Source organism: Haliotis asinina, chromosome 1 (genome assembly GCF_037392515.1).
Source record: "Haliotis asinina isolate JCU_RB_2024 chromosome 1, JCU_Hal_asi_v2, whole genome shotgun sequence".
Taxonomy (NCBI): Eukaryota; Metazoa; Mollusca; class Gastropoda; order Lepetellida; family Haliotidae; genus Haliotis; species Haliotis asinina.
Genome location: NC_090280.1, coordinates 57,626,504 through 57,646,587, shown reverse-complemented (window position 1 = coordinate 57,646,587; position 20,084 = coordinate 57,626,504). Strand labels below are relative to the sequence as shown.

General features: G+C 41.5%; 1 protein-coding gene across 1 annotated transcript; it reads left to right on the top strand.

Annotated features, from left to right (window-relative positions):
• The first annotated feature begins 2,907 nt into the window (after positions 1–2,907).
• LOC137281372 (EGF-like domain-containing protein 2) lies at positions 2,908–19,974 on the top strand. The gene is made up of 11 exons (XM_067812561.1): positions 2,908–3,018; positions 4,370–4,425; positions 8,871–9,005; positions 9,973–10,110; positions 10,563–10,786; positions 11,319–11,470; positions 12,342–12,478; positions 14,477–14,561; positions 16,466–16,652; positions 16,982–17,090; positions 17,847–19,974. Exons 1-11 carry the CDS (start codon positions 3,002–3,004, stop codon positions 18,026–18,028), a joined length of 1,422 nt encoding a protein of 473 aa, XP_067668662.1. The 5' UTR covers positions 2,908–3,001; the 3' UTR covers positions 18,029–19,974.
• Positions 19,975–20,084: the final 110 nt, after the last annotated feature.

Sequence of the window (20,084 nt, the reverse complement as noted above, 5' to 3'; positions counted from 1 at the left end):
AACCACGTATGTATCTGTCAATATGTACTAACTCCCTGACAGAGCATGAACCGATTTTTACTCACTTCACTAATTTCTTGTAACATAAAGACCATTTCCATATACGCAGTACACCCTTTTCCAGTACATCTGGTATCATCAGTGCCGGGTTAGCTTGAAACACGTATGATGATTTAAGTAACCCGAGAAGTAAACTTCATTTATAACGCTTGAACACCTGCAACACCAGAGTATTTGAATAGCATTGCAGTAAATGATGCTCAGGAAATAACATGTTGTTCCATCAACATCAGAGAGGAAAGCCTAATGGATTTCATTTTCCCGTATGTCAGGGCGAAACTGATTTCCTGATAAAGCCATCAGTAATGTTATGTATCATTAAACACAGGATTTTGTTATTTTACATTCCTCTATATGTGTTTATGAATGGTTCCAAGTTTCTGCACTGCGTTTTCTTTTCATAAAACTGGTTACAATCATTAGTGTACGTATTTATATAATAAAAAAATTTCTAACGTGTGTGTTAATGTCAAATATGCTATATTATATGGCGGTTAAGTGTCCCAAGTTGGTTGCCTGGTTGGTAGGTTGATTGTTCAAGGCCGCACTCATCAATATTCCAGCCTTATGGCGGCGGTTGTTATATAATCGACTCTGGACCAAACGCTCCAGTGACTGAGAACGTGAGATACGATGTCAGAGCAACTGTTATGAATCACAGCGCTGGCATTCAATACTGATGTAACCAATAATTATTGATGTACCTGAGTGTATCGTCTTGTGGTGGTAGAAGTGTATATGTCTTCTTCTCATCTCTTGGTCGGAGACCCTGTGAAGGTCTGGGTTAGAATTGATCTTCAGTAACTCATGCTTGAAAGAGGCGAGTAACGGGATCGGGTGGTCGCTGGCCTGGTTGACACGTGTTCCATTTGCGCTGATCCATGCTCGTGCCGTTGATCACTGGATTGTATGATCTAGACTCGATTATTTGCAGACCGCAGTCATATAGCTGGAATATTGCTGAGTGTGGCGTGCACCTAAACTCACTCATTCACTGGGTCGAGGACTGACCTATAAAGTAGTGTAGTATGTCACCAGACTCGTCAGATACGTCTGAGAGAGTTCAGATGCAGTTGTCGGCCTTGGTCGCACATCATTGAGCCTCCTCTGAATCTCGCCCCACAAGTGTTCTGTTGGGTTTAAGTCTGTAGGCCAGGCCATTGAAGAGTTTGTATGCCGTGTTGACGAAGAAAGTCTCTAGCTGCTCTGGCAGCATGCGCACGCACGTTGTCCTGATGGAAGACGTGGTTACCATGACGACCAAATGTGACGCGACGAAGGGCCTCAGCGCTTGATCAATGCAGCGGGTAGATGTTAAACCATTGCCTTTACTAGGACCAATATTCAGGAACATCATAGGGCCTTGTTTGTGATTGAGAGCAACAGCACCCCGCACCATAATGCTCGGACCTCCCCCACGAGTCTCTTTCATGGACACAACTATCTGCAAAACGCTCCCCGCGTCGTCGCCACACTCTCATTCTGCCATCAGCCGTCCAGACGCAATACCGGCTTTGACGGAGGAACTTGAGTTCGCCACTCCCGGTAACGCCACATTCGATGATGTTTGGCCCACTAGAGACGAGCACGACAATGTCAAATAGTGAGGATCGGGCCCCGGTAGGGCCAGCGACATCTGATGTTTCGCTGCCTCAGATGCCTCCGCACTGTGTCGCTGCTGATTGGTCTCTGCTGACTGCCAATGGTTGTCCGTGCAGTTTCCATAGCCCTCACGAAACGATTTTGCAGGTGATGACAGCCAATCTGCCGATTTTGCCTCAACGGTGTCACAGTTGGTTTTCCACTGCGAGGACGGTCGGATGTGCTTCCAGAGACTTGTACGCGTTGCTGCAGGCGGTTATTATTCAAACATGAACAGAAAAATGATTTGTAACATGTGTTGCAGTCTGGCCAGCATTCAGTCTTCCTAAAGCTTGATCCCTGTGTTCCCATGATAATCGTGGCACGTAGCTACTGTCTAACGGTGAATGATTCTGTGTTTGTTCGCAGGCTCTTATTACAAGGATGACACATCGGAATGCACGTGCATTGTCATTATCATGTGCACGTGCATTGTCATTATCATGAAAGATGCACTCTTCCCATCATTACTCTAGTAAGTGTGTTTTGACGACATTTTTTTTGTAGCAAAATAATACTGAATCTGAAACCAAATTTACTTGAACGATGGCTACCAACCAGTCTAGGTAGCATAAAAAGTGAAAACATACTTAAAATTAATGATGACACATATCTTACAAAATTGTTGGGAGGGTGACGTTTCTTTTGCGATTCAGTATATATTTATTACCTAGTGGACAGTAACGCTAGCCTGGTTCCGAGAATGATTGCAACCTGGACAAGACAATCTAGAGATTGATATTATGAGCACAACGTCGTCGCGCGAAGAATAGTATTCTCTCGTAGCATATCAAGCGAAGTTCTTTTTTACAGATTTGTTGACAAACGCTAGGTCTTCAATAAAAACGCTCATTAACATTTTTCAAATTCATGTATGCAGTATTTTAAGTAAAACTTCATGTTCCGCGACTTTCTTGCCCTCTGAACATACGGAGGCTTAACAGGGCTTTCATGTATACGCCAAGTGGCTACTCCCTCAAACCTTTATGTAAAACATGCCTTGTACAAAACGTTCAGAAGTCATAAAAATCCATTCTATTTTCAATTATTATCTTTACATTTTTTATCACATGACTGATTTTTCTGAATGCATAGTAATCCACCTGAGAAGAAGTTAGGTGAACCAATAACACGTTATGGTAACATGATTGACATTTCAACGAATGATTTCATGTGGATAAGAAGAGTCAGTTAATACCGTCTTCGGGGCTTGTGTCGTGTATATATACTGCTAATCAGCTCCATCTGCTGGCAGAGCCTCCTTCATCAAGGATAGTCTGATTCTCACATATATTTACCGATGAAGGACAAAATAAGGTAAATCTGTTTAATTCGGTGTGTGTGTGTGTTGGGGGGTGACGGGGGGGTGGGGGTGGGGGGTGGCGGGGTGATATAACTGTAATAGTAGTAATGTGTTAATGTGTTTTGTGTGTAGGAGAACGCCATTATTAATGACTTTGACCAAAACGTATCCACAATAATTTTCATTCATTTTGTGTTGTGTGTTGGTTTAACTAGCAGCACTACAGCCATATAGTGAAAAGTGTACAATTCAAGTATGGACCAGACAATCCAGTGATTGACATCATGAGCATCGATTAACGCAGATGGGATACAATACTATGCATGGACATGAGGGAATCTGGCCATCTTTTCCGTTCAAAGACAAGAATTAGTTGCTAGACGAATTCTATCTTCGATCTACCAGAGTTGCAGTACTTGTGAATAATCATGTGTGAAACCTTTGAGAACATTTGTTTCAGTGTTGTGCCATGGATATGACATATTGTTGTAAATCATGCTTGCTGCTAGGTAACGTTGCTTCAAGTTGTCTGGTTCTCTAGTTTAGCTGATGGCTTGTAATCGTGTCTCGATAGTTGTATTCATTACTCAGTTGTATTCATTACTTACTGGAGATCCGGGTTAGAACTCGTCTTCAGCAACCCATGCGTGTTGGAAGAGGCGACTAACGAGATCGGACGTTGAGGCTGCATTCAGTTCTGTGGAAGAGATAGCACCAAAATGTATCCCAACTCTCCCCCCACCCCCATCTCTGAATATTCGTGTTACCAGAGTGTCACGATAGGCGCCAAACCAACACGGGTAGGGAGGCTCGCTGACTTGGTGGACACATGTCGTTGTATCCCAGTTTCATAGATCAATGTTCATGCTATTGATCACAGGCTTGTCTGGAGGTTTATTTTCAACGAATATTGCGGCGTGACGCTGCAAAGGAACAATACTCATGGTCGCGTTCTTTTGACAACAGGCAACGACAAATAGCCTAAATACAGATAGTGACTCTCTGCTTTGTCTAGAATGAATATGGTTGTTGCCTGCAACCGTGGAACACTCGTAGGCATCCGACAATTCAGGATAGAAATTGTTCGATCCAATAATGACTTATAAATGAACATAACCAGATATATTTCTTATTACGAACAAAGCGCTATTGTTGATATACAATAAGTGAGACTTCCAATCAATATCAGCAGGAGGCCACTCGGAGGATTTAACATACAGTCGGATGGCTGTTTTATGAGGGAGCCAAGTCCCACAGCCTTACCCCTCTGTATGGAAGAGGCATAAATGCGCCGCATAGTTTACGCTATTGTATACAGATATGTTTGTTTTGGCACTAATGTTTGGCATTTGGTGTATTTGGCAGTTGTTCTGCAGAAATGCTGACTTTTGGGATCTTTTTCCTGACCACACTGGCTCCAGGTAAACTCTTTGATTATTAACAATATATAACAATATAACACTCCTTGCATGTACCGACAATATAGCACGGGCTTCTCGCATGTGCCCACTATATAACCTAGGCACTTTGCAGGCTTCACTATATAATCTAGGCACCTTGCATGTGTTCACTATATTACGTAGCTTCCTTGCATGTGTCCACTGTATTATTTAGGCACTTTGCATGTGTCCACTATATAACTTAGGCACCTTGCATGTGTCCACTATATAACTTAGGCACCATGCAAGTGTCCACTAAATAACTTAGGCACCGACCATGCGACCACTATATAATGTAGGCACCTTCCGTGTGTTCACGACATAGAGTTGGCATCTTGCTTGTGTGTCCGCTACATAACATAGGTATCTTGCATGTGTCCACTATATTATGTTGGCCCCTTGCATGTGTCCACTATATTATGTTGGCACCTTTCACGTGTTAACTATATTGCGTAGGCACCTAGCATGTGTCCACTATATTGCGCCTTGTCTGTGTCCGCTTTACTATGTAGACACCTTGCATGTGTCCACTATATAACGTAGGCACCTTGCATGTGTCCACTATATTACGTAGGTACCTTGCATGTGTCCACTATATAACGTAGGTACCTTGCATGTGTCCACTATATTACGTAGGTACCTTGCATGTGTCCACTATATAACGTAGGCACCTTGCATGTGTCCACTATATTACGTAGGTACCTTGCATGTGTCCACTATATTACGTAGGCACCTTGCATGTGTCCACTATATTACGTAGGTACCTTGCATGTGTCCACTATATTACGTAGGTACCTTGCATGTGTCCACTATATTACGTAGGTACCTTGCATGTGTCCACTATATTACGTAGGTACCTTGCATGTGTCCACTATATAACGTAGGTACCTTGCATGTGTCCACTATATTACGTAGGTACCTTGCATGTGTCCACTATATTACGTAGGTACCTTGCATGTGTCCACTATATTACGTAGGTACCTTGCATGTGTCCACTATATTACGTAGGTACCTTGCATGTGTCCACTATATTACGTAGGTACCTTGCATGTGTCCACTATATTACGTAGGTACCTTGCATGTGTCCACTATATTACGTAGGTACCCTGCATGTGTCGACTATATTACGTAGGTACCTTGCATGTGTCCACTATATTACGTAGGTACCTTGCATGTGTCCACTATATTACGTAGGTACCTTGCATGTGTCCACTATATTACGTAGGTACCCTGCATGTGTCCACTATATTACGTAGGTACCTTGCATGTGTCCACTATATTACGTAGGTACCTTGCATGTGTCCACTATATTACGTAGGTACCTTGCATGTGTCCACTATATAACGTAGGCACCTTGCATGTGTCCACTATATTACGTAGGCACCTTGCATGTGTCCACTATATTACGTAGGCACCTTGCATGTGTCCACTATATTACGTAGGTACCTTGCATGTGTCCACTATATTACGTAGGTACCTTGCATGTGTCCACTATATTACGTAGGTACCTTGCATGTGTCCACTATATTACGTAGGTACCTTGCATGTGTCCACTATATTACGTAGGTACCTTGCATGTGTCCACTATATTACGTAGGTACCTTGCATGTGTCCACTATATTACGTAGGTACCTTGCATGTGTCCACTATATTACGTAGGTACCATGCATGTGTCCACTATATTACGTAGGTACCTTGCATGTGTCCACTATATTACGTAGGTACCTTGCATGTGTCCACTATATAACGTAGGTACCTTGCATGTGTCCACTATATTACGTAGGTACCTTGCATGTGTCCACTATATTACGTAGGTACCTTGCATGTGTCCACTATATTACGTAGGTACCCTATTTATGTCCACGACATTGCATTGGTTTCTTAGAGGTGTCACCTATATAACGTAGGTACCTTGCATGTGTCCACTATATTACGTAGGTACCTTGCATGTGTCCACTATATAACGTAGGTACCTTGCATGTGTCCACTATATTACGTAGGTACCTTGCATGTGTCCACTATATTACGTAGGTACCTTGCATGTGTCCACTATATTACGTAGGTACCCTATTTATGTCCACGACATTGCATTGGTTTCTTAGAGGTGTCACCTATATAACGTAGGTACCTTGCATGTGTCCACTATATTACGTAGGTACCTTGCATGTGTCCACTATATAACGTAGGTACCTTGCATGTGTCCACTATATTACGTAGGCACCTTGCATGTGTCCACGACATTGCATTGGTTTCTTAGAGGTGTCACCTATATAACATGAGCTGACAGAGGTTGTCTAAGATAAGGCGCTATTTCTTTTATCTCTGCGTGCACCTGATCTGTGTTATCACCATTTCAACTGTTTTAATGATTCAAGTCAACACGCGCAAAATGGTACCATTACCCTGCCCTTGAATACTTTATGTTCACTGAAGCAAACACGACTTAGTGTTCATTTCCTATACCCAGGATATAAGTACAGCTTTAAATCACTCCACTTAAACACTGCCTAGGGACAGAATCACCCCAGACTGATTTGGTCCTAAAACGGAAGCACACTGGAGTGAAATATTCCTTCAATATGAATTAGTCTCCCGTAAAACAAATGAGAAGTAAACAGTACAATTATCTGGAAATAATATCACTCGGAAAGGGAACAAACTGTGTGAGTAAGAATCCCCGGGGGCGTTACCGCTGGATTGAGTAGGTGTGTTGTGAGCAGAAGTACGTTGTATTTGCATGTTGAACTATACTCCAATACTCCAACTACTCTAAAACAATTGGATTACAAGTCAAAACATTGCTTACAGAACAGTCTCGCTTCCTCTTTACTGGGTTCCGTCCTACTGTGCAATTGAGTGCGATGACCAGTCCAGAATTTTTAGACAAATCCCTTTAACTGGATGCATGAATATTAACCAGTATGATTTGATACATCATAGCACTATTGCAACACAACGCTCCTTCTAATCCTTGCAAAACACGCCGTACAGCCTGCCCCGTCATACAGCGAGCTATGACAAACGGAAACCTGGAAATCGTGGAAATGTCAAAACGCGGCTCTGGTACGGACAATTTAGAGGTCTGGTACGGAATTGATATCATGTTAATCTCATAGCGTGTTACAGACCTGCACTGAATAACCGCAACAATGAAAAACAAACACATAACATAGGTAAACAGTGAGCCACATGCTGTGTGAATCATTTTACGACCTCATCAAACTGGACAGTCTGTGATTGCTTAGTTAAGGTATGCCGCCTAAACCTCGACATAAAATGTAGAAATACGGTGTTATTAAACTTTAAAATTACAATGTATTTGTAAATACCTATTTCTTATGAAACAAAGAAATCGGAATTGAGTGTAACCAGAGTTTCACACGAGAAGATTTGATCGGCTGAAAAGTAGCTCTTTGTCTGTACAGGTTAATAAGCCATCCTTTAAAAAAATAGCTAGACTGCAACTACCGTAGGCAGTTCAAATGTAACTACGGTAAACAACGTCGATTGCAGCTAATGTTAAATTACTCGATTGCACCTACTTACTAGCGGTTGACTTCATTCATGTATTATATTATGACCCGTCTGTATGACTATCTGTAGCAAAATTGGTCACTTAAAAATACTTCAAACAAAACTATATAAAACAACAGACAAAAGTGTATTTTAAAGCTTGTTGCAATGAAAAATCAGCCACATAGACACGTGATTCCAAAGTCATTCTACCCCATCATTTATATGATTTCAGTATTTTAATACTTGCTAATACTTGTTATTGTATTGTTCGGTTCACAATGCTTTGTTCATCATACAACAATGTATCTTGAAGAATAATGAAAATATACAGTGAACTTCAATATAATCCAGTTTCGTTTTGCTCATACCCACAATAATTCATTTGCGAGTATTACAAGTACCCCATGTTGTGTTAAGAGTAATCAGGTAATAACAGAGTTTGCTGACCCGTGAAGGTCCCGGGGTAGAATAGGCCTTCAGCAACCCATGTTTGCCATAAAAGGCGACTATGTTTGTCGTAAGAGGTGACTAACAGGAGATTACATGTCATGGGCTCCCATTTACGCAGATCGATGATCATACTCTTGATCACGGGATTGTCTGGTCCAGACTCGATTATATACAGACCGCCGCCATATAGCTGAAATATTGCTGAGTGCGACGCAAAACTAAACTCACTCACTCACTACAGTGTTTGCTCAAGCTATCAACCACTAGTTTCTGTTTGTGCAATTTTTAGCACAAAATGGTAACATTTTCATACTCTTTGCTATATACTATTTTCTAGATTTTCAGTATAAATTTAAAATATGACTATAGAAAAGTTGTCTACAAAAGTTTATTTATGTGCTATATACACGCAAGATGTGTAACGACTGGACAAAATTAATCATCCCTGTCGTGGTTTTCAGTGACACCAACGTTTGATTGCCGTCGACCGAATCAAGTCTGTTTGAACGGAGGGACGTGCTGGTTCGATTCGCCGTTATGCAACTGTGGGGACACAACCCCGCCCACTGAAGGGTACAATTGCGGACTGGTGACCTGTACGTTTGTTTGTGTAATGTCACACGTAACGTTCTAACAAACACCTAGATCAAAGGTTGGTTGGTTTGTTGTCGCCACACTTCCCGCCATATTCCCGCCATATAATCGAACATGGACCAGAATGTCCGGGGCTACACAGCATGTGCGGTTGGGATACGATTATATGTGCCAAAAAAGTCAGCAAGTCTGACCACCCGATCCCATCTGCAGCCTCTAGAGTGTCAAACAGTGATTCGATGGATCAGGTTGACGGCGACAGTTAGTACACCGTGTGAAAGTTATATCTTGTTCCCCTTGTTGTGATGCTCTGCTGGCCATTTGCTGAACACGACTTTGTGTAACCGTTGTCAGTAGCCGCTGCTTTGAGATAATCCTATTGTGAAAGGACACATTCCTTTCATGGCATTTTTACTTTGTTGAAGGAAAGTCACTCTGTTATGATCCGTCTGTTGTAAGAATTGTTCAAAAAGAGTGAGTGAGTTTGGTTTTACGCCGCTTTCAGCAATATTCCAGCGATATCATGGGCCTCACACATTGTGCCTATGTGGGGAATCGAACCCGGGTCGTCTTGTATATTTATATACTGGGTGACATTGCCTAGCAGTGATGTTTGCAATTGAATGTTGAAATAATAAATTAAGGATATTGTTTTAGCGTTCTCATGTAAATTGGAGATCTGTTGTCGCTGATTGAACAATCAAAGTGCAGGCTAGAAAACATTCTGAGTTAGCATCCACGAAATGAATGATATTCCACAGTGGAGTTTAGAGGACTAGAATAACCACTGATAGTCTCGACGCTGATTCTTTCCAAGCATTTAACAAGAAATTTATTGGCTTTCTGATTTAGACAACGGCAAAACCAAGAGGTTTATGCGGGCCTTTTAACATGGTACGCTAGTAAAAGTATGAATACATTTCATGTACATATGTGTTTTCGATCTGATAATGCGAACATTTCTTGCAGCCTTTAAAGGTGCAGGTGCTTGCGCCACCTCTGACCCATGTACAACAGGTCAGAGCACCTGCTACGACGATGGCGATGGCACCGCCAAATGCTACTGCGATGCTGACCACTACGGCTCAAGTTGCCAAGAAAAAAGGTGTAGGTTGAGTTTTAGAGATCTGCACAAATGCTCGCACCAACACTAAACAACTAAATAACCGATTGTTAAGTATAAAGAGCCAAGTAATTTCAAAGAAATGATTAAAGAACACCATTTATTATACTAAAACAAAGCGACTTATTGTTATCATCATATTTATCGAGATATGGATGTGACACAAAATGATATATAAGATTTCAGTTTGTCAGTTCGCAAAAACGAGAAGGTTTTAAACAACTTTACTTTTGTATCAGTACTACGGTCTTTTCGAGTACAGGCAAAAGTGGTTTCATGTTATCTAATTCTACCTGAGCAAATTCATTTTTAGCCTGCTGTGAAATAGGTTTTCCCATAAACACATTTAAAACTTATTCTATTTTCATTTTTCATAGTGCAATATGAATTTTTCATAGGATAACAAAGTCTCATCAAAACTTATCATCAATTCTAGTCACGGTGTCTTGCACGCCATACACCATGGTCATCGGCATGAATCCCAACGGCAACTTCACGGGCGTGGCCTATATCCAGGGGAAGAAGGACACGGCCTCCTGCCATGCAATACCCGTGCCCGCCGTCTCCTCCACGATTGACCGCGTCCCCGACACGTGGCAAGGACACTACATTGAACTCGACCACGAGGGCAGCGACTGTGGAGACACTGTGACGACAATGGTGAGGAACGTTTACTTCGTGTCGTCACTAACAGAGATCCACACATGATTATGATATAACCAGGATAGGTGGCCTTGTGGTTAAAGCGTTCGCTTGTCACGACGAAGGTCCGTATTCGATTCCCCACATGGGTACAAAGCATAAAGCCCATTTCTGTGATATTGGTGGAATATTCCTCAATACAATCTTACTCAATCTCTTCGGTTAGAATCATGCAGTCAACAATGAAATGAATTCTAACGAATGTGAAAAGTATCTTATCCCTATTATTTAACCCATTTGTCAAAGCGTTTGTCATTAACACCGAAGAACCTGGTTCGAGTCCCCCCATGCCGCGTCTGGATCACATAATCCAGTTGCTGATATCATGAGCATCGATCTCCGCAATTGAGATACACTGACATGAGTCAACCAAGTCAGCAAGCCTGACCACTCGATCCTGTTTACCGTCTCTTACGACAGGCTGGAGTCACTGAAACCTAATTCTAACCCGGATCATCACGAGTCTGTTTATTACTGGTGATCGTTCCAGGGATCTGATATTACGGAATTTGCCCGCGACGTCGTCATACAGTACAGTCTGGATTACATCGCCGACGTTGACGACAAATACCACGTCAAATGCATCTTAGACGACAATGGGACGACGGTGTCTACCCGGGTATTTTCCATCAACCCGGACGTGTGAGTGTCATGGAGACTATTTGTTGTCGGATTAGTTAACTATCTTTAGCTGGCTAGTTAAACAATGATTTTCTAAATATTTTAGGCAACAAGCATACTGGTTTTTTATGGTGGCTACTGGTTTTGAGCAACCGTTGCAACAGCTTGGTGCGGACGTGTTTACAATCTTTGCAAACACCTTCCGTCATCACCGATTTTCACTTCAAACAATGTTCTTCAGTATTCGGTCTTTAACGCACAATGTGTATCGCCTGATAATCATCGTTAATCGTTAGAGCCTAGTGGTTAAAGTGTTCGCTCGTCTCGCCGAAGACCCGGGTTCGAGTCCCCACATGAGTACAATGTGTGAAACCCATTTCTAGTTTCCTCCTCCGTGATACTTCTGGGATATTTCTAAAAGCTAAACTCACTCACTCACTAATTCACCGTGAACTGTTAATTATTCTCCGGTGTTAGTGTTATTACAATTTGCTCATTAGTATAGATGTTGGCCAAAGCAAGGACATGAGCTGGGATTTTTATCTTCATTGATAATCACAATATACCCATATTTGGAGACCCGTGAAGATCCGGGTTATTAGGCTCGATTATTGACAGACCGCTGCCTTTCTCGTAGCTGGAATATTGCTGAGTGCGGCATCAAACAACATACAGAAAGTAAAACTGAAATAAATGTGACAGTTACCATTGTTTTAGATGTTCTCATCAGGTTGATTCCGCTTCATCTTGGTACCAACTCAGGTGATCGTCATCACTATGTTTACAACTGATGTATTCCATAAATACATTTGGGAAACATGACTTCATAATACACCCACAGATGGGGCAATGTTAACAGTAAGTCTTGAGGCCAGTGAATGTTTGTTTACAGCGCACCGCTGAACCCTGTGAACAACTCGGATACCGTTAGCCCGGTGTTCCTGGCCTTGACGTCGGGGGGCCTCCCCGTCACCGACAACCCCATCGATATCGGGGCGGAACTCTTCTTCACGTTCTCCATTCCCACACGTGAGTCAGAATACACGTTTCGGGTGATGCCACGGTCAAATTATCCATCCAGCAATCAGTCTATTGATCTATCCGTCTATCGATCCATCCATCCACCCATCCATACATCACCCGTCCTGCAAATCCATTCACCCATCCATCCATCCATCCATCCATCCACCCATCCATACATCACCCGTCCTGCAAATCCATTCACCCATCCATCCATCCATCCATCCATCCATCGATACGACCACATACGAAAAAGTATCATGAACTAAATCTGAATCACATTTATGAATTATTTGGAATATTGCTGAGTGAAACTAAACTTACTATTAATTATTTGACACAGCAATAATTCTAAAGAAAGGCGAGCAAACCATTCATTAAAGACGGAGTCTAATGCATTCTTGACACCATATCATGAGCAATACTTAAAAATACAAGAGTGTACTAATTAACTATTCCTTGACCACAATACTCACTTTTCGTATTCTGATTTGCTCGTCAATCTTCCGGTTGTAGTCTTTACCGTTAGCCTTCGTAGTGTGGATTTTTTTATGTTACTCCAGTATCAAGTATCCGCACGATATATACCCGACGTGTACCCTTTTGGTTAAATCCACTTGAATGAGAATGACGCTGACAAACCTAAAACATTATCAGGACAGATCGAGATTCGAACCCACAATCATAAGTCTTCACGAGGGCGAATGGTGACGAGTGAGTTAAGTTTTACGCCGCTTTAGTAACATACCAGCAACAGCACAGTTGGGACATCAGAAATGGAGTTCACACTTTGGACCCATGGTGGGAATCAAACTCGGGACTTCCGCCTGACGAACGAACGCTTTAACTACTGGGCTACACCATCTCTGCGATAATATTGTTTAGTAATCTTCAGCATTCACTGACTATACAAAACTATACAATCTACATTGCTGACATGAAAATAACGTCAAACAATATACAACGTGTCAAAACAAGCAATTAAATTGAATTAAATTAAATCTATACAGGCACATCATTCCTCCGCATCCACGAATTTTCAGAAAAACGTATTTTTTTAGTTAAAATAAATAAATTTTATGCACCATTTTATTTATGTCCTCTGTGCATCCTGTGATTTTACGCTGCAGACGAAATTACTATTTTATGGTACAATGACCGCCCAAAAAATGCGCACCATTATTAGATGCAATTCTCTGCTGCTTCAAATGAATTTTAATTGTGGCAATAAAATTCTGAAAGCGAGCACCTGTGATGCTATGTTCGTCACAGTGGGTGGGGGACACAAAACAAACCCCAAGCATCAAAGACACCGGAAAATGTTAGGTCATTTAAATCAACACTTTAATTGGCATTTTATGGTATGTCAATGGTTGTATTAGAAACAATGTTTTTTATGTTGATTTTAACAGTCTTGCATTTGAACAGTGTGAAGCCCAATTTTGGTGTGATTCTCGGTGATATTGATGGAATATTTCCAAAGGCAATGTAAAAACATACTCATCTTTTTGGTCGAAATCGGTGTCGACAATGAATCTTATAGACATTTGACTCTCGCTAAATGAAATCCGATACTTCAATGAGAAGTTGCATTACCGGGACTGAGGGAGAGCCTAGTGGTTAAAGTGTTTCATCGTGACGCCGAAATCCTGGGTTCGATTTTCCACATACATACAGTGTGAGACACATTTCCTATGCCAACTGCAGTGATATTGCTGGAATAGTGCAAAAAGCGGGATAAGTGTCACTCACTTACCAGTGTTAGATGAAACTTGTATAATGTCAAAAACACTAATCCATAAAAACACCGCTTTAGAAATGCATTGCATCGAATCCATGCTGTTCTGTTTTAAATGAGCAAGTATTCGAGCTTCACCACGCTATCACGTTAGTCCCTGCTTACAAGACCAGTTCTAACCAGTAGCTTTCTCAAGTAAGTAAATAGAACCCTAAAATCGCTTGCTTCTATTATGTCTACAGGTATTAATCTATTTGGTTTTTTCTCAGGTTACGAGTCTATGAAGGTAATGTCCGGCTATGCAGACAACACGTTGACGACTGGCAAAAAATCACTCACCCTCATATCAGATGGGTAAGGCTTGTTTAATCTTATTTCTTTATGAATTCCATTCTTTTTCAATACACACTGGTACTTACTTGCAGATTTGTGTTCATTATATTATATTCATAGCAAACTCTAAATCTGTTAGATATTTTCAACAAACATGTATACTAGGCACTTTAAGAAACTGTGTATACAAATATTTAAAATCTAAATTTATCAAACCTGTGTAGACACATAAGGATTTAAACTCAGAGATTAGTGACATATATCCAACATGCATGCACGTGCTACGTTCCATGACGTCAGTGGTTTCTTCCCTGAGACGTGCAATACGTTGTTGCACGTGCATTCCGGGAAAGAGAAAACAGAGCAAATGAATGGCACACAATACTGTCACTTTGGAAGCTCAACCCCTGCCCTTGCGATCGTTCAAAGAATTAAACGGCTATTGAAACGCAGAGCATGCCAAGGCTAATGTCATGACGTCATGCACAACGTCATGAGGCCATTGGGATGATCCGTGGGGAAATGTCTCAACGACAAGTGGCTGCACGTTTCCACTGCCCCCGGGACGCCATTTCTGCACTGGTGACATGCTACCAGAACACAAATGAAGTCATCGATCTTCTACGTTCTGGGCAGGACAGATTGATATGCTTAAGGCTTCAGACTGCAGTGATGACTGCCCGGACCATCCCAGGACTTCGCCGTATTCATCACAACACAGTTTGACAACGTTTACGTTACCACGGGATCAGACCACGACGTCCCACCATACGACCTATCCTGACACAACGTCATCGACAAGCTCTCTGAATGTGGTGACGAAATCATGTCCGCAGGCCCTTGTTTTGGTGGAGAAATGTTGTTTTTACAGATGAGTCCAGGTTTAACATTCCCCATAGGGATGGACGTCAACGTGACAATAGGAGCGTGACGAACAGACCTGTGCTTTGGAGAGAAATCGCTTTGGTGGTGGTGGTGGCGGTGGTGGTTCCGTGATGATTGACGCCAAAGAACTCCGTCGGTGACGTATTTGATGTGGGCTACAGTGATCATATTCTTCCACCTGTGGCAATTTCTCTTCTGCAACGTCATGGCCCTAAGCCTAGGTTAACATTCCAACAAGACAATACCCGCTCATACGGCAAGGGTTGCTATGGATTTCATGCAACATCACAACGTTGACTTACTGCCTTGGCCTGCAAATTCTCCGGATCTCTCCCCGACACAGCATGTTTGGGGCGAGATGGATCGACGTCTAAGCACTCTTCCTCATCCGCCAGATAACGTCCTTGACCTTGCAACAGAACCTGAGAGAATCTGGCGTGACACAAGCTTTCCTTGCACGTTTGACAGGTTCTATGCGTCGTCGATGTACTGCCGTTCTCAATACCTATGGTGGACATACCCGTTATTGAGCTTGTGACATGGTCGTTTGACCCCTACCCTGCCTGTGTACTTGTGACGCCATTGTAAATGACTTTCCAAATGAAATTCTCCCGACTTGTTATGGTCTCATGATCTCTCCATTAAACTTTATATGTACCTTTGACATTGCTATCGTATTTATTAACTGGAATAATACTTTGACCATGCAGAGTTTCTTTATGTGGCTAGTATATATTCTGTTTCTTTCGCGAAACGAAATCGACATCCGAAAGCTCATGGCGTCAATCATATCAAGACGGATGTCACTCATCAGAATGTTTAGTTGCATTACTTTTTACAGTGGGGTAGCCTAGTGGTTAATGCGTTCCACCGTGACGCCGAAGAGCTGGAGTCAATTCCCCACACGGGTACAATGTGTGAAGCCTTTTTCTGGATTCCCCTGCCATGATATTGGTCGAATATTGGTAAAAGTATGCTCACTCACTCGACTGAATTAACCTGCAGAAATAAACAAATAATTACAACTAAATTAATTTCAGGTGTGTTCACCCCGACGCGTATTCCATAACAGTACAACAACCTCTACGCCATGACTTAGGAAGCAGTGTGGACAAAAGGGAGATAATCTTTAAACTGAAAGCGTTTCTGTTCGACGGAAACAATGACGTCATCTTCACGTTCATCGTCAAAGTCTGTCTCATTTCAAACGACGCCGACTGTGACCCTGTGAGTATTGTAGGAGTATTTTCACCATGAATATACCCCTTTCATCACATATCGGTGATCACTAGCGAATAACTGTTACCCGTGAAGAACCGGGGTCGAATTAGCTTTCAGCAACTCGTCAGTTATTGATGAAAAGTCAACGGAATAACTGATCCGCGGCATGTTATAACTGTTTTACATTCCTAGCCAACAATCTCCTTGCATTAAAACATCACCGTTATGTCTGTACGCCATCGAATCCATCGTGAAAGGTGTTGTAATTCGTGACTTGATTAAAACTGAAATGTTTAATCGTTGTCACAGTTTTCTGCATTTATATTTGTATACAGGAGACATGTCCAATCTCAACCCCCAATACGAGGAGGAGACGGGATGTGACAGATCAGAGCACCCTCCAGAAAGTCGTACACATCCGTTATCCTGTTACGAAACAAGAAGGTGGGTTACTTCTAACTGTATTACGTCGCTTTCATTCTATATTCGTTTCGATAAGAATTGTTGTTCTAGCCGAGAATAGCTGCAGATTTGCTGTTGAGGCTTAAAGCAACATTCACTCGCTCCCTCTTGACTGCATTATACTCTGACTTGACGTAGATGAAGAGATGAAGAGAAGTTGATGAGTGGAGGAGATAGTTTGAGTGGACTTAGAGTTGGCGCATCGGATGTTGGGTGTCGGATGTTTGCGAGTCACAGGTGTTATAGGTTGGACAGGTCATGCCAGTAGTATTCTCGAACACCTGGTGTCATTTTGCCTTTCACGCGCATGTATTTTCTTCCCAGCTTTTAGTCTCTGATGAATGCAGTTTGGTTATATTTGGTTTAACTCCGATTTGACAAGATGACAGTTTGTGGACGAAATCGGAAGTAATGGACGCTTTAGACCTTTACGTCTTTCACGTTGGTGCTTGTAAGCCTTTTGATTTGCTGGAGGAAAACAATTCAGACTGAATAAATGAATGGCTCTGACCCAAACCTTCACAAACAAGGATCCCCTGGTCAGTGTGTTCGATTCCAAGCATGATTGTTTTCCTAATTACAGAGGACTATATACATTCGCGGGTTTCCAGTCTCCCAATAACGTTGGAAATATACACGTCATGTATCACTAACCTGTAACGTCGTAACGTACCCGAATTAACGTTCAAAACGACGTTAAACCCAAATGTTCACTCACGACAAGTTCATTCGTTGCAGGGGATGACAACACTCCAAGGCCCACGTGTTCAATATCCACGCGAATGACTGCTGTTGTGGTTGCCATGGCAACTTGCCTATTCCTTCTGATAGTTTTCACCGTCATTCTAATCATTCGGGTCGTTCAAAAGGCCAAACGCAGAATCCACACGAAAGAGAAAGGGTTAAAGGTGGTATACTGAGATACACAAATGTAGTTACTATGTACATTAAATACAGACATACATTTAAGCACACGTTATATTTGGGATTATACTTTCTCAGTGCAGGTTTTAGTACTACTACCAGCTACCATGACTGTTTACACTTGTCAGAGGAGTACACAAAGTCTGTGGTCTACACTTCCGATTCCGCTTTGTGGAAACAGCGGTGGCTGAGAGGGTTAGACGGCTGACTTTGTGTGCTGGCGGTTAGGTCCCTGATTCTGAGGGTGTGGTTACGAAAATAGTAGAATTTGTACGTTACTGCGAAAGTGTAATCGCAAATATAACATGTATTACATATGACCAATTTTCTAAACGACATTGTGTATTCATACATTGCCTTAAAACAGGGCATTTACGGTCCGTAATCGCTTAATGAAAAATACAAAGCATAAATACTCGCTTTCGCCCAAAAATTATTAGAAGACATCGAGTTAGAAGTTACGACAGAAAGTGAAAGTGCACCGCTTATGCTGATGTAATGGTTGCCATAAAAGGCGACTATGCTTGTCGTAAGAGGCCACTAACGGGATTGGGTGGTCAGCCCCGCTGACTTGGTTGACACATGTCATCGGTTCCCAATTGCGCAGATCGATGCTCATGTTGTCGATCAAGTGGATTGTCTGGCCCAGACTCGATTATTTACAGACCGCCGCCATATAGCTGGAATATTGCTGAGTGCGGTGTAAAACTAAACTCACTCACTCACTGATGTAATGCATTCTCGACATATTTAACACGAGGTATTATGAAACAACACTTCCGGCTCCACAGTCGTCAAAACCTTCGTTTATCTCTCTAGAGAACGTTCCTTTAGTCCGTGGGAAGTACAGCCATAACATGATGTTTTACTCAAGACATTTTAACGCCACATGTATTAACACGCAGTACCAGTTAAATGTATCTACAACGTGTGATGCAGCAATACAAACATACGTCTTGTTCAGCTTCACCAACTCAGCTACAGAAAAGTAAACACGCCCACCTCAGTTCAGCACCAAATGTCACCTACTTGATAACATTTGTGGTTCCCATATAAGTCATCATGTTGAAGAAGATACCATTAAGTATAAGAGTTTTGAATACTGGCTGAATCACAACAATGACACAATCTACTCATTATTATTTAGTCACATCGCACTATACAAGAGTTGTCCCCCTTACAACACGAACTACACCATCACTCGTTTTATTACTGAAAATAATCCTATAAATTAAATAACATACAAACTATTTAACGGAACTTTGACACATTCGGTCTTGAAGAATAAGGTTTTCTTAACAATGCGTTACGTATGTCTGCAAAATAATTACGGTGAAATAGATAACAGAAATGTTACCGTTTATTGTTGTCAGTGAATGTACCTTTCAGTGCTATAACATTTCTTTTTCTTATGCTATTGTTTAAGCACAGCGCTTTTTGTTCTGTCGTACCGCTAAACCGTAGGTTTTGTCTTAACAGAATACATACCTGCTGTCTTTGAGTTTGTTGACGCGTGTAGTGTTGACGACAACTGCCGGACAATGGATTATACACTGTGCAGTAGAGTATACTGTACAGAAATTAGATTTTACAGTTATGAACTTTATTAAAATATCACTGTGCTAAAAATAGCAGCCAAAACACTGCAAGCTAAAGTAGCAGCGGGAACAATAATACCTGCTCATCAAATATTAAACATGTAATGATGTTTCATTTTCTGTCACTTTTAACTTGGGTGTATAGTTAGTTTGATCTCTTGTATGTGTATATACGATTGTGTGTACATACGGGTTGCAGGGATCATATTATTTATGTGTATACTATATATATTTCGCATAAAATTGTATACTCATTTTGATATAATAATCCGAGACTGCTGCCAGATACATCTGCTTGTACATTTCAATGAAGGAGAAAATATTTTAATAACTAGTTTAGTGTTGTTGTTTTGTTTTGTTTTTCTTTTTTCTTTTTCTATCTTTCCTTTTTTTCTATTTGGTTTAGTTTTTGTTTTTTTTGGTTTTTGGGGGTTTTTTTTTGTTATTTTTGGTA

Coding starts and splice junctions, on each gene's coding strand:
- LOC137281372 (XM_067812561.1), top strand. Junction 4,426..8,870: donor CCTGACCACACTGGCTCCAG/GTAAACTCTTTG, acceptor CGTGGTTTTCAG/TGACACCAACGTTTGATTGC. Junction 16,653..16,981: donor ACGACGCCGACTGTGACCCT/GTGAGTATTGTA, acceptor ATTTGTATACAG/GAGACATGTCCAATCTCAAC.